General features: G+C 45.2%; 1 protein-coding gene across 1 annotated transcript in view; it reads left to right on the top strand.

Annotated features, from left to right (window-relative positions):
* Fstl1 (follistatin like 1) overlaps positions 1-16303 on the top strand; it is a 53672-nt gene extending 37369 nt beyond the window's left edge. The window contains exons 4-11 of the mRNA XM_059277468.1: positions 174-303; positions 1312-1344; positions 2789-2919; positions 6878-6996; positions 8488-8600; positions 8909-9019; positions 11356-11432; positions 13632-16303. Of these exons, the coding sequence (XP_059133451.1) occupies positions 174-303; positions 1312-1344; positions 2789-2919; positions 6878-6996; positions 8488-8600; positions 8909-9019; positions 11356-11432; positions 13632-13676 (759 nt within the window). The 3' untranslated portion in view covers positions 13677-16303. The remainder of the gene's footprint in view (positions 1-173; positions 304-1311; positions 1345-2788; positions 2920-6877; positions 6997-8487; positions 8601-8908; positions 9020-11355; positions 11433-13631) is intronic.
* The last annotated feature ends 2049 nt before the right edge of the window (positions 16304-18352 follow it).

Genomic DNA, 18352 nt, shown 5'->3' with positions numbered 1-18352 from the left:
GTATCAAGTGGAGTAGAGTCACCAATGGTGACCAGAGCTGGGGTTCCCTGGGCCCTGGTGATTATATACATGCTCCGTCTCTGTTGGTGGTGAGTCACCTGACAAGATGGCTGTGTGAGTGTGTGCTCCATCCTGCATGGCTGCACAAACATCCCCCTGCCGATCTGTTTCAGCAATGCAAACCTCACAAGAGGCCTGTGTGTGGCAGTAATGGCAAGACCTACCTCAACCATTGTGAACTCCACAGAGATGCCTGCCTCACTGGATCCAAGATCCAGGTTGATTATGACGGACACTGCAAAGGTAAGGCATGCTATCATTGCTGAATGGCAGGTCCTGTGATAGGGAGACAGAGACAGAAACCATGGCAATGTGGCCTGGTGACCACACAACCGTTTGGAGATGCTCCTTCCTAACATTTCTAAGCCTGCTAGGGCCTTTGCCCTGTGTTTCCTGCATCTGACCTGGGTCTGCTCTCACTGTCACCTACAGCCAGAGAGTAAAATAAAGTGACTGCATCAATAATTAATAATGGTATAACTGTCCTTAAAAGGATTTCCACACCTTTTAGAAAAAGTAGAGCAATTTCTACATTTCCTGCTTTTAAAATGTAGGCATTTCTCAGCTTAGTAACATGCCTCCTTTATTTTCAATCTTGTCTTTGTGATCAGTTGGAAAGATGGATTCCCAAGCATGAGAATTCCCAAGCACCAGACCTTTCCAAGCCTGCCCAGCCATTCCATCCTTGACTTTCCCTGGAAAAACACAAAGCTTTATCCCAGACACCAGTCTCCTCTCTGTCCACTGTGCAGAACTAATCTCTATATGAAGTTTTGAAATCCCAGGGACTGCTCAACCCAGCAGGAAGAAATAGAAATCTGGAAGGGCAATCCATTGTCCACAGGCAGGAAGGATCCCAGCCTCAGACCCTACAAGAAAGAAAAGGATATAAGAATTGGAGGTGGGGGCTGGAGAGATGGCTCACTGGTTAAGAGCATTGGCTGCTCTTCCAGAGGACCTGGGTTCAGTTTCCAGCACCCACATAGCAGTTAGCAACCATCTGTAACTCCAGTTCCAGTGGATCGGATGCCCTCTTCTGACCTGCAGGTACTAGGCATGCACAATAGTGCACAGACATACATGCAGGCAAAACACCCATACACATAAAATAAAAATAAACAAATCTTAATTTTAAAAAAGAATTTAAGACAAAAATGATGACAAGATTGCAAGACTTCAGAGTTTTAATTCTAAAATCATCGACATATTTTATTCTTCACTTTGCATTACACATCTCCTTTTTTCTTGCAGAAAAGAAGTCTGTGAGTCCATCTGCCAGCCCAAGTAAGTACCTGACCTTTCTGCAGTGTGTGTGCATCTTAGGGAGGAAGCGTCTTGTCTTCCACAGTCCCCACTGAGCTGCCAGGGTCATCTGTGGAGTCAGGACTTTTGATCCAGATCTGGTCTGAGCACAACACGGCTCAGTCAGACCACCAGCCTGCATTTTTAAAATGTTCATTTGTTGTGGTGTCTGCCAATCAAAGCAGGTGTTCGGGTCTAAATGTTGACTCTTCTGCATTTTTGCTGAGAGGTGAATGCACTGTATGACAGCCAATCAGCCCTTCTTTCAGGGCCTTGTAAGACATGCTCCTGTAGAGGACCCAGTGAAATCAGAAGACACGGCTCTTCTTGTAAGAGGACAGTTGGAAATTCCAGTATGGCAACTGCTGTAGCTTTCTATCAAAATGTATTCGAATGTCAACGTGGTTTATAGGCCCAGACCTCACAGTAACCTTGCAGGTCTTGCTGTAATTACCTTAGAGTTAGATATAAAGGCTCATAGGATTGAGTCAGTTCCCCTAAACCACACAGCGTGGAAGAACAGAGTGGGAAATGCCCGTATGTTCATTCCCTGGCCCTGCGCCCGCCCTCTTCATGTCCGAGCATGTGTTGTCTTCCAGAAATTTCCTTTGGCTGGAGCTGTCTCTCCCCTGCCTCTCTGCCCACTTGACTCCCACTTGTTCCTACACGGCTCAGAACAGCTGCTCAGAACAGGGCTGAGGCGTGGCCCTTCCTTGGCCTGGTTTCCTGTTGTTTAAAGGATGATGGGAGAAAGTTTTGAAAGGGCTCAGTTGGTGAGAAAGGGAGAATTTCAGCAATCCAGCAGCATGAATAACTAATGTTTTCATTTATTGATTTGTTAATACTTTCAGCTCATCTCAGAACCAAGAGTTACTTTAGTGAATGATTTTTTTTCTCCCTTGCTCCTTCACACTCATGAAAACATCCTTTATTTTTTTCTTCCTTATTTTTTTTCTTAAATAACAATGCCTCTGTTTCACCATTGTTTCAAGTTTCTAGTCTGGTGGTTTTCAACCTTCCTAACACTGTGACCCTTTAATACAGCTCCTCATGTTGTGGTGACCCCCAACCATAAAATTAATTTTGTCACTACTTCATAACTGTAATTTTGCTATTGTTATATAACAAATCATATTGTAATGTAAATCTCTGATGTGCAGGATATCTGATATGCAGCCCCAAAGGGGGTTGAGATCCATAGGTTGAGAACTACTGTTCTAATCTTTATGGGTGTTTTTCACATGTGGGCGTGCTTCCTGGGGTAGACACATTTCTGTACTCTGGGTACCATAATCCTGCCTCTCTGGGTGCTGTGAAGACTGAATAGGATGACACATGCAGAACTGAGTGACACTGGGCAGTGGGTGCTGATGACTCCGGGCTTCTCTTCCTCACACCCACCTCACATCCCACCCCACCCCCACAGTTGTCTGCTATCAAGCTAACCGTGATGAGCTCCGGCGTCGCATCATCCAGTGGCTGGAAGCTGAGATCATTCCAGATGGCTGGTTCTCTAAAGGCAGCAACTACAGTGAGATCCTGGACAAGTACTTCAAGGTAATCAGTCAGGGTTGAGGTCAACAGTGTTCTCCCTCTTCCCCCTTTTTTTTTTTTTTTTTTTTTTTTGGTTTTTCGAGACAGGGTTTCTCTGTGTAGTTTTGCGCCTTTCCTGGAACTCACTTGGTAGTCCAGGCTGGCCTCGAACTCACAGAGATCCACCTGGCTCTGCCTCCCGAGTGCTGGGATTAAAGGCGTGCACCACCACTGCCTGGCCCTCTTCCCCTTTTTGTGACTATTGGGAGACACAGTTCCTTAGAGTCCCTGAGTGTGCCCTCATTACCAGTCATTTTATGGAGCCGAGAAAGTTGCCTTGCGATCTGCTTGACCAGTGGGGACCAGCAGTTGACCTTTGGGGTCCAACATGCATGAGCTGTTCCCTTTGAGCATTTAGAACCACCAAAGTCTCAAGGAGCTGCCATGGGAATTGGCAGGCTCTCATCTGCCCTGTGTAACGCTTCAGGGGCTGGAACAGAGCACCTTTGGTAGACCAGGCCACTTCAGCATCTTTCCTGCCCAGCTTGCCACCCATTTCTCCTCGTCACTAACTTGGCCAGTCACAGCTTCTCGTCTGAGAAGAGTCAAGGAGTACGTGGGATTGGAGACTGTTCCAGAATCCAAATAGTGCTGCTATCTACTGTATTAAGTAGGAGAGATCAAAGTTCCATTTGGAGGCCCAGAAAGATACTGCTTTTGAAGGAGACATGAGTAAGGAAATAAATCATTGGCAGTGGGTATAAGTACCACACATGGAGATCATTCAGGAGACTGGACAGTCATTGGGAAAAGTCGTTAAGGGCACTTTACTAGCTAATTGACAAGAACATAGACACACACCTACACTATTCCAGACACACAAACCACACATGCCCATCACAGACACTTCTTACACTCAGCCACACATTCAGGTACTGCATTCCCACAGAAGCACCAAGTCCCTGTGCTTTCAAGATACACATATTAAAGTTGGCGCCTTGGACACTCATCCCAGTGCGTGCTCACAATGCCTGCTGTCCCCACAACTAGCCAGCCAGGACTTAGAGCTCCACACATACAGGGGACTTCCTGGAAGCTCTCAGGCCACGCAAATATGTTTCACACCATCCTAGTCTGTGGATGGAATCTTTAGCTGGCATTATGGACACCCACAGATGAAGAGATGCTGGGTTGGGTTGAAATGGATATTTGATCGTTTAAGGCATCTCCTCTATTATTCTTATTAGATGGAAGTTTTCTCCACTCTAGTTTTTTTATCTTACACTGGAGAGAAAGCAGAGCTCTTCCCACTCTGCAGTGTCTCAGCCATTGCCACGTGACAGAGCACTGAAGACATGGGCAATTCCTCTTCTCTAGAAAACGGCATCACTTTGCTGAGCAGGAGAAACAGATATGAGCAGAGAGAAACAAAGAAATTGACTTGGGGCTGGCAGGCTGCCAAGGCCAGAGATCTGCGCTCCATACCCAGGACACACATGGTAGAAGAAGAAAACCAACTCTTGCAAACTGTCCTTCGACTTCCACACATGTTATGTCACGACACCCCCACATACACACACATACATACACAACAGGTAAATAAATTAATTTTGATTTTTTTTTTAAGAAAATGATTTTTCCCAAAGCCAAATGAGTAATGTCTGCAAGATTTATTGTAGGCATTCCCTCTGTCCTGTCCTTACAGTATGGAGCTGTTGGGCAGAGAACACTAATTCCAAGGGGCCACTTGGGATCTTGTAACCATCTGTAGATGGCAGCTGGCCTCAGGCACTTCTGATACCTGCTATTAAATTTGATTGCCAAGTATCCAGGCCACAATGCCACTCAACACATTTCCATGTCCCCAAGCAGTAACACTCTTACAGGCTCCTAGGGGGGGAAAAACCCCACAGCACGGCCACTTGGGAAAACAGCTTTTCTCTGGAGCATTCTCCCATCTCAGGAAGCTTGCTCACAGCTTACAAACACAAAGCTCCTCTTCCAAGACATCCGAGAGAGATGCCGTCCCACCCTGGCATAGATAGCTGGATGACAAATCCAATCAGCATTCAAGTAAGGCCCACCCTGCCTTTCCCCTCCCGATGGTCCAGTCACCATTTCTCTGATGAACTCCAAACAGAATAAAAGGGGAGCCTGGCAGGGAGAGCCTTTCCTACCCATGCTCTTCATACCTTGTGGCACTGGATGGGAGACTCCTAGAGGGTAGGACTAAAACTGAAGTCAGCCTTCTTACCTCCCTGACACTAGCATCATAGACCCCATTGCCCCAGCTGCTTTATGGGAGTGAATGCCTGGCTCAGCCCATCTCCTCTGAACACTCTGTCAGCATACAAGTCTGATTCCCTAGCATGGATCTCAAAACAGTCCTCTCCCTTCCTTTCTACAATCCGACAATCAGAAAAAAAAAAAAAGAAAGAAAAATGTTGCTGTCTCCGACATTTTGTCTGACTACAGACAGACATGCAGAAGTATCTCTAACCTTTGCAGTTCGTTGAGTGAATTATGCTGGATTCTGGCCAGGTGCCACTGGGTTTAATGCTATTTCTGGGCAGGTATCAGACTCAAGAGATGAGATTGACAAGAGCTGGGATGTCCCCTGAGTTTCAGGCCTGCCTTCTGGTTCCCTGGTAGTTGACGTGTGCACACGAAGCACTGACTTTGGTACCAGGTCCAGAGTGCCCAGTCAGTAGCTACGCTCACACTTGTCACCAGACAGGGGATGGGGATGGGGTGTGTTCTGGTTGTACTCAGGAAAGTACATTGGTCCCCAGGATGCTCCCTGTCTGATCAAGCTTATTAAATTGGGCATCTTTAATTAGTCAGAACCTCACAAGTGGAATTGTGGGGAGATTTCCTCAGGGCAAGTGTATAGTGAGTGCTTAAAGAACGTCTCAGACCTGTCCCTGAGAATCAGGGCAAGCGTGACAGACAGGTCCTAAGCAAAGGCGTAATGGCTGTCTCTTGTGTTCCCCGCATTGTCTATGCCAAGGACATTTCACATGTGACACATGGTAGTCATGAGAGGTGAATTGACTACGTGTTGCCCCCAGCCTAGGAGTCTAGGCAGACATTTCCTCCAGACGCATGGGGATGCTGCCCATTTCCCAGGGCAGCCTAAGAAATGTGTGGGGAAGGAAGGGGTCCCCCTAGAGCTAGTTAGGATAGCAGCAGCATCCAACATGGAATTTGGTCTAAGCCTTCGAGCTGATGCCTCCCCTTGTGGCTAGACCCTGAGCATGTTGAATGGTTCCAGGTGGCTGAGGTCTTGGTTTAGCATCTTGCTTTGGAGGGAATGATGCCCGACCTTGTTTACCAATCCTTGCTCAGTTGTGTTCTTGGGCTGTCTGTCACAGGTCATCAGCCTGCACGGTGGAGCCTGAGGACCTGTGCACACATAGGCACTGCCACTGCAGTGTAGGGCGGAGGAGGAGGGAGGCTGGTCTTAACCAGCAAGATAGATTTCTGTGGGTCCCAAGGGAGCCTGAAAGATCTCTTGCACTGCTGCTTCTCCTGAGCAGCCTGTTAGGATCATACACCCAGGGCTCCACCTCCCAGATTCTCATTTACTGCTTAGAATGCCACACCTTGTTATGTGTTCACTAAGGTGTGAGGCAATGACGTTATCAATGGCCTGGAGGACAGTGTCAGGGACTGGGTCACAGGGTCTTCTTAGGTAATGCAGACATCTGTTCATGCTGCCCTCCTGAGCAGGATCCATACTGAAAGAACACCCCTGATGGCTTCTAATCAGGAACTTTCGCTTGCTCATCTTGGAGTACCACTTCCTAGTTTGGGTATCCACCAACCTGAGCCACTAATTACTACTGTAGTTCCTTGTGGCTAGGTGAGGGCAGGGTTGGAGTGTATTAAGAACACGATGAACTGAGGGGGTCAGGCCAAGGGTGCACCAATAAAACGGGCTTTCTAAACACTCCTGAGAGATCTCTTCATCTCCTTCTAGAACTTTGATAATGGTGACTCTCACCTGGACTCCAGTGAATTCCTGAAATTTGTGGAGCAGAATGAAACAGCCATCAACATCACCACTTATGCTGATCAGGAGAACAACAAACTGCTCAGGTGGGGAGTGAGGGCCTGGCCATATGGTCCCCAGGGAGGGCTGCCTGGGAGAGAGGGTTTGGACCGCTTCCACCAGCAGAGAAGCTGCCAGTGCCAATGTGAAAGAAACAGAAAAGAAGGATTTCTGTCGTGATCTAGTCTGTGAACATTATAAAACTGGGATACCAAACAACATTCATATCTGATCAAGCAGTTATTGTTTGGGGTCAGAACTTGCAAGGAGAAAAGACTAATTTTGGAATAAATTATCAAGGTCATGCCATACCCACATTGCTTCTGAGTGTGGCAGCTGATGCTCATTGATCTTCTGACGGAACTGTATTAATGTATTCTTTCATTGTAGACCTAAAATCATTTCATTCCTGGTGTTTAAGATGATCAGTGCGGTTCCATGTAGAGTTCCCTAATTGTTCTAAGTGTATGCCCTTCTTTTAGTATCATCTTAGCATAAAGATTAATAAACAAAGAAGTTTCTGGCATGGCACTAGTACATCAGTAAGAGTTAAACATGGGAAAGTTAACTCTCTTTTGTTCAAAACAAGTTCAAATTGTAGCTTCTATGAGTCTTCCTAACCATAGTCCTTGACCTTAACGACTCATATTTCGGTAACCTGGATTTAGGTAATTTGATAATTTCAATGTTTGATCCTCAAAACATCCCAGTAAGGGAAGGACTTTCCCCCCTACCTTTAGAGGTGAGAAAATAAACTCAGCAAGATTGAATAACTAGCCGGGCAGTGGTGGCGCACGCCTTTGATCCCAGCACTCGGGAGGCAGAGGCAGGCGGATCTCTGTGAGTTCGAGGCCAGCCTGGTCTCCAAAGCGAGTTCCAGGAAAGGCGCAAAGCTACACAGAGAAACCCTGTCTCGAAAAACCAAAAAAAAAAAAAAAAAAAAAAGAAAAAGAAAAAAATAAATAAAAATAAAAAAATAAAAAAAGATTGAATAACTAGCTCAAGGACATTTGAGTAGGAAGTGGCTGAGCCAGGGCCTAAGTCTTAGTCAACAGAGGGGGTGATGGAGCCAGAGTCCTAAAAATCTTCTGAAAGAACTCCTTTTAGAATGGTGATGGTGTTGATTCTCGCTTGAAGTTAATATTCTTTCAAGTCCTGTATTCCTTTTCATGTCATTTACCATCTCTCTTCTGCTTTGGTTTTTCTGTATTGGTTGATTTGACAGTCATGCCATGGGGAAAGGCAATCTAGAGGAAGATAGGCCAATAGTGAGAGCATTTGCTAATAAAGGTGGACAAAACTTTATTTGTCTTGGAGGGGGCATTTGAACAGCCTACGTGCTGTGATATCCAGTCTAAGAAGCTGAAGGTTGGATGTTTCCGGGAGTAACTGGGTAATGGTGTGACAGGTCAAAGGAGAGAGACATGGACAGTCGTCTTGCCTGGGGCTCCAGCTGTCTGTGAGCCTTGTGCTTAATTCCTTTCTTAGGGAAGAAGCCAAGGCCTTGCTGATGGTGTTTCTCCTGTGTTTTGTTTCAGAGGACTCTGTGTTGATGCTCTCATTGAACTGTCTGATGAGAACGCTGACTGGAAACTCAGCTTCCAGGAGTTCCTCAAGTGCCTCAACCCATCCTTCAACCCTCCTGAGAAGAGTATGCCTAATCTAGAAACTGAGTGCTGTTGGGGATGGAAGCATTACAGGGAAAGGAAGGTGCAAGCCAGAAATAACTGGTAGAATTCTCCAGAGATAACGGAGCTAGTCCCCATCCATGATACTGGGCTGTCATCAGCCCATCGTCTCTATGATGAGGTTAAGGCCATGAGTTTATGGGGCATTTGACCATGAGGGACAAGGCAGTCCTTGTCTGGGAAGTGGGACATGGGTGCTCAGACTGTATCAAAGACACCACCCTGTCCCACCCTCGTGTCCCAACTGTTGCCTTTGTCTATGGTCCCACAGAGTGTGCCCTGGAGGATGAAACCTATGCAGATGGAGCTGAGACGGAGGTAGACTGTAATCGCTGTGTCTGTTCCTGTGGACACTGGGTCTGCACTGCAATGACCTGTGATGGTGAGCCATACTGAGGGCAGAAGGAGGGGGCAGAGCCGTGACTTGAATGAGAGGAGATGACATGGGTGTGGTGGGCCAGGGACTGGAAGTGAGTGGCAGCCCCCCAGCCCCCCTGGGGAGCACGGTGGGTGGAGCATTTGCTCTAGATGCCTCAGGTGTGAAAATCAAGAGGCATCAAAGGAGAGAGAATGGTGATCCAGAGCACCAATGAATGTCAATATGAGACTGAAATAATCATCATGAAAGAAAGCGCTGATCGGTGAGAAATGTGTACCAGTAACCTTCCACGGTCTATGCCTATTAACCAACTTAATCCTTATGATACTTAAGGAAATACTCTATATAAAAGAGTCAGGTGGTCAGAAGTCAGAAGGACTTAATCTTCCATGCCATGCAGGAAAAAAAAGTAAATGAAAAAATGTAAAAAAATAAATTAAAAATTTAAAAATTAAGATCATTGAGAGACAGGGGCAAGATGAGTTGGGGACATATAGGTGTCGGAGTTTGGAGACAGAGCAGAGGTCCAAGAGTACATTGGAACCACTCACGTCCCATCAGAGACCTAAGCTACAGTGATGTCAGTGATCAAGAGGGAACTTACATGAAAGTCAGGCTGAAGCAAAGAGTCGGATAGAAGCAAATCAGAGAAGGGTATTAAAGGCAGGTCCAGAGTGGGAGTCACACAGTGGAACCAGACTTAAAGGTTATACCTGCAGGAATGACCCTGAGGTTGTATTTTAAGAAGTTAACTGAGGCAAGAAAAAGTAGGTACTTAAAATTATGTTCAGGGGGATTGGGTAAGATGGCCACTGAGAGACAGCAAAGACCCAGGAAGCTCTCTAGCCGGGGAGCTCAGAATGCCAGCCGTGTACGTGGGAGCCAGTGTTACCCATAGGTTCAGTGACCTTCATAGGTCCGAGTCTGCTTCAGTGTGAGAGAATAGATGCCCAGCCTACCCGCAGGGGTGGATGAGAAAGCGAAAGAGGCTGTTTAAGGACAAGAATTTTCTAAAAGACACTGGAACTGATAGCCAGACACGCGCAATAGCCACTGAAGCCATCAGAGGGCATCTTTAAATGGGACCGAGCCCGCCTCAACCAGGAAGCAATGTGTCTTCCCCAAACTCTCTTCCACGTATCTAACTGCTCTTGTTCTCACTTTGGAAAGGTATTCTTCCTCCATTTCTAAGACGCAGGAGTGAGTGTGCCCTGACTTACGGAACCCTAAACATAAACATCTGGGTAACAAGCCAATCACTGTGCTTCAGACAACATATCACTCCCATAAGACTTAGTTTCCATAGCCATGCTGTGGACTGCGCAACCTCACGGACAGTTCGGCCTATGGGGCCTCAACACATCTTGGTGTACAGGCTATGACGTAAGAGGAAATTGAAGAGGCATTTTTCAGGCCAGTATCTCAAAACTACCAGTAGGGACAAGCAGGTTATTGAGGTAGCACCAGAAAGGGCCAGGGCCATGAGAACTGGCTATGAGGAACAGACGGACACCTGTGTCTATTGTTTCCTAATGGTAAATGTTGTGTTCAGCAAATGGATTCCCAGGCACCCTTCCAAACCTTCTAGACTGTAATCTACAAAAAGAACATCTTGGGGACCTGTGTAGGGTTTTTGCTTTTTTGTTTGGTTGCTTGTTTTGGTTTTGTTGTTGTTTCGTTTTATTTTATTTTGTTAGAGGTTTTTGTCTTGTTTTGTTTTTTACTGGTTTTTTTTTTTTCTGTGTACTTGAGAAATGTTTGTTACATGTTGTAGTTATCAACCCTGGGTGTACAAAACTCCTTCAAACAGCAAAAACATTGGTACCCAGCTACCTCCCACCCCAATCAATTACATCAAAATTTCTACAGTTAAAAGCCAGGCGATTTGAAATTTTGTTTGTTTGGTTTTTTGTTTTGCAGTTCTGGGGGGTTGAACATGGGGGTGGGGTACACGGTCTGCATGCTAGGCAAGCACTCTGCCAACGAACTACATCCTGAGCCGGAAATTATATTTGCAACTGTTCTCTGGGACATTGTGAGGGTGTGGGAACTGTTGAGAATCACCACCCGGGAGGAGTTTCCTTAGCCAGGACTCAGGTTGTCGCCATTGCATTCTGTAGGACTGGCTTGTCTTGTGGATTCCAATTAAAGGGAACAGCAGGAACAGAAGCCAGGGAATTGTGATAGATTGCTTATTTGTATTACCCTGGATGCCTTAATGCTCAGAGAGAGGTGGGCAGTTCAACTCTCCTCCACGGATTAAGTGGAAAGTCTGTTAGGTAGAGTCCTCCCTGGCTTACCACAGCCCCCACTGCACTGAACTTTGATTCTTCTTACAGGAAAGAATCAGAAGGGGGCCCAGACCCAGACAGAGGAGGAGATGACCAGATATGTCCAGGAACTCCAGAAGCACCAGGTGAGCAGCCACAGTGCTGGTTCAAAGGTTGCTGTTGCTACCAGGCTCTTAACACCACTCAGAAGCTGTCCAGTGCCCCCAGGAGATGAGGGAAGCACGCTTTGTTCAACACAGATCCCAGAGGATGCTACCTCACCTCCACTACCAAACTGTGATACAGACCGTTCCCTGAAGGAGTTACTGTGCTGGAGGTGGGAGGGACTGGGGTGTCTCTACAAAACCTCCAATAGCCATCATCTGAGAGCTGCTACCAGGAAATGATTCTTAGCATTTCTGTCCTCCAGCATGTGTGGGCAGTGTAGGATGCCTAAGACCAGAGAAAGCCCCGAGGTGGAGAAGCAGGTGTAGGCCATGAGAAGTCAAGCCAGTGTTCACTGTGAAACATTCAGTGCAAGGCAGCTGGACGTGGAGTACCAACTGTGCCTGATAGGTGCCAGCCAATGGTGTAGGCAGTTTCCTAGGGTCAGTCCTTAAATTGAAGTCAAATTCACATGTCATAAAATTTACCCCTTTAAGATATGCAAGTATGCAACCAAGTGACTTTCAGTGTATTTCTAAGATTGTCAGCCATCCCCTATGGTCTAATTCCAGAGTGTTGTAACCTCCCCGCAAAGAAACCCCATGCCCACTAGAAGCAACTCCTTTTTTCCACCCTTTCCCTCTGCCCCTGGCAATTGCTAACCTGTTTTCTGACTCTGTAGATGTGCCTGATCTGGGCGTGTCGTATAGAATCCTCCTTTTCTGTCTGACTTCTTGCACTTAACATAGTGCTTCTCAGGTTCATTCTTGTAGCATGAATCTACATCATTCCTCTTTATGTGAGTCATATATGACATATATATATATATATATATATATATATATATATATGACATTTTGTGTATGCATTCAATAGTTGATGGATATTTAGGTAACTTCTGGCTCTGAAAGATGCTGCTGCTATGAACATTACTGTATAAGTTCCCATGTGGACATGTTTTCACTCCCTCTATATATTTAGGAATAGAATTCAGGCTGTGTTAAATCCCTAAGGGATTGCCGAAATGCTTTCCAAACACCATTCATGGTACATCCTCCCCAACAGGACTCCATTTTCTTCACATCCATGCCAACATCTGTTACTACTGTTCTTTATTTCATCTGACCTACTGGATGTGTAGTGGTATTGTTGTTGGTTGGTTTTTCTCTTTGACTCTCTTGGGCAGCTTGCCACCCACCTCCCAAATATATCATACACAGAGGCTTATTCTTAATTATAAATGTCCGGCCTTAGCTTGGCTTGTTTCTAGCCAGCTTTCCTTAACTTTAAATTATCCCATCAAGCTTTTGCCTTTGGGCTTTTATCTTTCTCTATTCCTGTATACCTTTTCTTTGTTTCTTACTCCACGGCTTGCTGTGTAGTTGGGTGGCTGGCTCCTGATGTCCTCCTCCTTCTCTGGATCCTTCTTCTCCCAGATTTCTCTTTCTATTATTTCTCTCTGCCTGCCAGCCCCACCTATCCTTTCTCCTGCCTCACCATTGGCTGTTCAGCTCTTTATTAGACCATCAGATATTTTAGACAGGCAAAGTAACACAGCTTCAGAGAGTTAAAACAAATGCAACATAAACAAAAGTAACACACCTTGAAATAATATTCCCCAACATGGTATCTCATTATGTTTTCTTTTGTATTCCTCTAATGTCTCATGATGTTGTGTCCTTATTGGCTATCTGTACATCTTCTTTGGACAAATATGTCAGGCACTGTTGTAAGAGCTGATACAGTGTTGCCCTAGTGTTATAGTTAAAGATGTTAAGGTGTAGATTTCAAAATATTCCCAAGGACACTAGGAAAACTGAACAAGCCAAATTCAAGCCCAGACCTATTGACTCTGGGACCTATTGATTTTAGTAATTTTGTGGGACATGAATTCAGAACATTTCCCCTTTAATATCCTTTATCCTTAAAACCGGAACATCTCTTATAAGATGTTTATATAGGATCAGCTCTTAATTCAGTAAACTACCCATGAATGACCATGCTACAAATTGGATATAGCCTCATGCCATTTATCACACAAGGAGGAGCCATATAAGTAAACAACTAAAATCTAGCATAATCATGTGTCTATTGATGTTATAGAAAGTCTGGGGAATCTGAATAGATGCCACCAACTTTTTATTATTTGCATAATGATTATTTTTTCTTCCATCTCAAAGGAAACAGCTGAAAAGGCCAAGAAGGTAAACACCAAAGAGATCTAACAAGCGCACACAGCACCGTGTCTGGAGCCCAGCGCCTCCTCTTCAGCGCTGAGTCCAGTATACACGAGCGTCTGCTGAAATCACCAAACCACCAGTATTTGCTTGTATGGCGATGAATATTATTTTGTTTGTTTTGCAATGAAGGAAATGAGGCTGGCTGGCTAGTGAGGGAAGGCCACAACCTCCATTTCTAGGAGTGCTTTAAGAGACACTAAAGGGCACTTTGGGGCTGGAAGCAAGGAAGGAAACTGCATCAGGCTGGCAGAGGAGCAGACCCAGGTCTGAATGAGTCCGTTCTGGGTGCACAGCAGCTGTGCGGAGGCTACAGGAAAAGCATGTGATGTTGCAGGGGAGAGCTGAGCTGGCTTTGCTGGGGGAAGGGTGGGGAGCTCTGTGGAGAGGGAAACACTGTCAGCATGACAGACTGCCGCATATCCGCTTTCCCCCTTGGTCCCAACAATCACCTGAATGCACAGCCATCCCCACTAGTTACCTGTGTCCCTCAAATTTGGATGGACTTTTCAGGAGGGTGTGTTTAAATGATGCAGATACTTAGATACTTCAAGCGCCATGGAGACCTAACCAAAATTTTAGAAGACTTTTTTTTTTTTTTTTTTTACCAAAGGTGCTATTTCTCTATAAAAAACTTTTTTTTGCAAGCTGACTTCATTCCTCAATTATTATCATTATATTATTGTCATTTTTTAGTATTTCATTTTCTTGACTAGATATTAAGCTTTTGTAATTTTTTTTTTCAATAGCCTTCCATATCAGAAGCGAAAGGGTTTGGGAGTTTTTCTGGGTACAGGGAGCCCTGTAACAAAGAAGGCCCTTTGCCCTGTCACACACTAGACTAGATGCAACCCAGAGCTGCACCACCCCACTGCAGGCTTCCAGAAGGTCAGCTGCATGCCAAGATGCGTGAGGTGCCTCAGACAGAAGCCATAGAAAGAAGCATCTTCATAGACAGTTGTTGAGATCCAAAGAATTCATTTTTGTTTCCTGTAAGAAGTTCAAAGGACAGAACCCCAGGCTACCCCAGCCTGCCAACACTCTGTGATCTGTGATCTGTGACTAACTGGCAGAGTGGCTGGGGCCCTCTAGGTCTGCTCCTACTTCTAGATGTCAGTTTCCTTTGTAAACTTGATAAGAATGCATCTTGGGATTTAAGAAATGATACAGTTTGTGGTTTGGGTAACTGGTCCAGAGGGAGCTAGGGTCCTGTGACTCCCTTCTTTCTCCTTAGGATAGATGAAACCACATAGCAAGAAAAGACAGCCAGTAACAGCATGATGAGGTTTTGCCTTGGTCTAAATGATCTTTTCAGGTGGCTGGGGTGAGGACTTTATGGATCAATTTGCCCAAGAAGAGAGTGTGAAGGAGAACTTCCAACCTTCTCGAAATGGTGCACGTGAGTGCAATCTCTGGTTGGAGTCAGAGATTTCCCCATACAGATGAAGATAAAAGTTTTCAGATTTGAATGCAGTTAAAAATGAAGATTAAATCTTAAACCTTAGCACTTAAGGCAGGGGAACTACTCAGTTATTGTAAGTCAGTCCTTTTTTTGACCTCTGATTCTTAAACTCCCTTATTGCCATGTTTCATGTGCATTTAACATCACACACACACACACAAAAATCAAAACCTTATCTCATTTGCAAAACTCAAACTATAGACCCTCCAAATAAATTACTGAGATTTTCCTGAATAGGCAAGTGTGGAAAGTTGGGATAGAAGCAGAATTCCTCCTAAATAGTTTTTCCTGTTCTCATTTGAAAGGAGACAGCTCCACATTGCTGAGTGGCCTGTGCTTTTTTGTACCACCCCATTCAACACCTCCTTGAACCCCTTGTACAGTCCGGATTTCAGCTTCCTCTCCAAGTGCCTTGGAGAACTCACAGCAGCATGCCTTAATCAAAAGTTTTGCCAGTTCTTGGACATGACGGGAGAGGGCAGGAATATCAGTTTGCTCAAAGCAAGTAGCTACAGTGTCTGTTCACCAGTCATCTTTAGAACAGTGGTTTTCAACCAAGACTATCCCACCCCGTAACACTAAATACACAAGGGCAAGCTCACATTCCTCTTGAGTCCCGCTACTTCTGTATAAGGAAGGCAGCTGTTGTCTACACCACCATAGATTCGTGTGATACCTAAACCATTCATGAGAAGCTGCTAAGTAGCCTAGTTTGGGGAGCCTTAGGTAGAGCTTTGCATGGGACCAACAAACAGGATTGCATCAAGTTCAGTTCCTACAGTCCTCCAGAAGCCTATAGGCCAAGACTGCAGGCTCCCTGGGCTTTCTGAGATTTGTTTTGTTTTAATAAACAACAGTGTCTGTTAAGATTCAAAGCCGAGGGAGGTTTTCCCATATACATATGCCATGACTCTGGATACTACTGTCAGTCTTGGGAAAGCAGGCTCCTTCTGTAACCAAGTCCATGTGAACAGTCTGAATTCCTTCTATGCCTATGATCTAAATAGTTAAACTTCAGGAAACAATTTCAACATCTCTGTTGCCCATGTGGTTATGAAAATTCATTTGTATTTAGTGTGCTTCCATATTTCATTTAACTTGTTTTTGTAATTTCTGATTTTTGTTACTATTAATAAATAAAAATAAAATAAGAGTTTTGTTGGTTTCCTTATCTCCAACGAAGGCCAAATGAAATTATGGGAGTGTTTACTTCTTACCACATAAGAGTAGGTTTGAGTTTCTCTGAGCTAATTGTAATAAAAACACAATTATTTCCTTTTATTTCATGTTCAGCATTGGGCTACTGTGCATGGCAACAATCATTGATTCTCAGCAGTTTGACCAGTTACAAGTTTCCACAATAACTGTTGCCCAGAGCTGACCAAGGCTGACAACAACAGAAATCTGTGGCTGTGAAGAACTGTCTAGAAGGCAGTTTAACAGGCACATCACAGCTACTGAAAACAATAGCAGGAACTTCCCTACTGGGATCTTTCACCTCCCTCACTCTGGCTTACAGTACCAGACATGAGTCCCTTCCTGTGGAATGGGCTTTAAATCCAGCCAGAAGATAGTTGGTTGCACCAGTAATGGTCATGCTACTATTGCACCAGTGGGTCCATCTTGCCTGGAAGATGGTAGTGCAGCATGCTGGTCCATAACTCCAAAGTATTATGTGCAACACTTCTCCCTCAGCAGCAAATCTGTAAGACACTCAAAGACTACAATTCTATAATGAAACTTTTTTACACGGATTACTGTCCATTTCAAGCGTGTGCCAGTTGGCCTTGGGATTCAGCAGCTAAAGTAAGATAGTTCTGTCTAGCTCAGTTAAGGAGAAGAGTTAGTATAAGATTGGAGTCTGCTTCAAAGAGACAGAACAAGAGCTTGAGAAATCTACAACTGCAATGGGAAAATAGCTGGAATGTGCTTAGAAAAAGACGTGTGTTGAGAGGAATCCAAGCTGAACACAGCTCCAGTCATTTGGCTTCTGTCCTAATTAGGGTTACTGTTGCTGTGATGAAACACCATGACTAAAAGCAACTTGGGAAGGAAAGGGTTTATTTTACTCACAGTCCCATAAAACAGTTCAAAAGTGAGGGCAGGAACTCAATCAAGCAGGGCAGGAACCTGGAGGCAGGAAGTGATGCAGAGGCTATGGAAGGGTGCTGCTATAGTTTGCTCCTTGTGTCTTGTTCAGCCTGCTTTCTTATAGAACCCAGGGACACCAGACCAGAGATGGCGTCACCCACAATGAGCTGGGCTCTCTCCCATCAATCACTAATTAAGAAAATACTCCTTGTAGGCTTGCCTACAGCCCAATCTTCTGGAGGCATTTTCTCAACTGAGGCTCCTTTCTCAGATGACTCTAGCTTATGTCAACTTGACATAAAACTAGCCAGCACAGCTTCCCATAAGAAGTGTCATCCAAAAGGTAAGCTAGCTAGTTCTGGTGACAAGAGAGGCAGTCGTGCCCTCAGGACATGCCATGAGATGTAAACGAGTCTTTCTCTATCCCGCCAGCTCCCAAATAATGACACAGAGACTTATTAATTATGAAAGCTCAGCCTATAGCTTAGGCTTGTTTCTAACTAGCTCTTATAACTTAAATTAACTCATTTATATTCATCAACATTCTGCCATGGGGCTTGTGGCTGTTATCTCTCCTGCACATGCTGCTTGTTCTGTATCTCCTAGTGTCTCTGCCTTTCTTCTTCCCAGAGTCCTCTCTGTCCTTGGAAGTCCTGCCTCTTCCTCCCTAGCTATTGGTCATTCAGCTCTTTATTAAACCAAGAACTATAAAGTACATCTCTCCAGCAAGGTAATGAATACTTAGGAGGACTTTCAAAAATGCAGAGAAGGTCTCTGCTGCCTCAGTGCTCAGTTGCTTACCACATTCCCAATGCACTTTGCCACCCTGTCAGGGACAGTCTTGAGAGGCTTAGGAGGGTGGAGGAACCTGCACAGGAGGGTGGGAGGACCTGCACGGGAAGGTGGTGGGAGAACCTGCACAGGAAGGTGGGAGAACCTGCACAAAAAGGTGGGAGAACCTTCACAGGAGGGTGGGAGAACCTACACAGGAAGGTGGGAGAACCTGCACAGGAAGGTGGTGGGAGAACCTGCACAGGAAGGTGGGAGAACCTGCACAGGAGGGTAGGAGAACCTGCACAGGAGGGTGGGAGAACCTGCACAGGAAGGTGGG

This window comes from Peromyscus eremicus, chromosome 12, assembly GCF_949786415.1.
Source record: "Peromyscus eremicus chromosome 12, PerEre_H2_v1, whole genome shotgun sequence".
NCBI classification, from domain to species: Eukaryota; Metazoa; Chordata; class Mammalia; order Rodentia; family Cricetidae; genus Peromyscus; species Peromyscus eremicus.
Note: the sequence above shows the minus strand (reverse complement) of the source record. Positions and strands in the feature narration are given on the sequence as shown.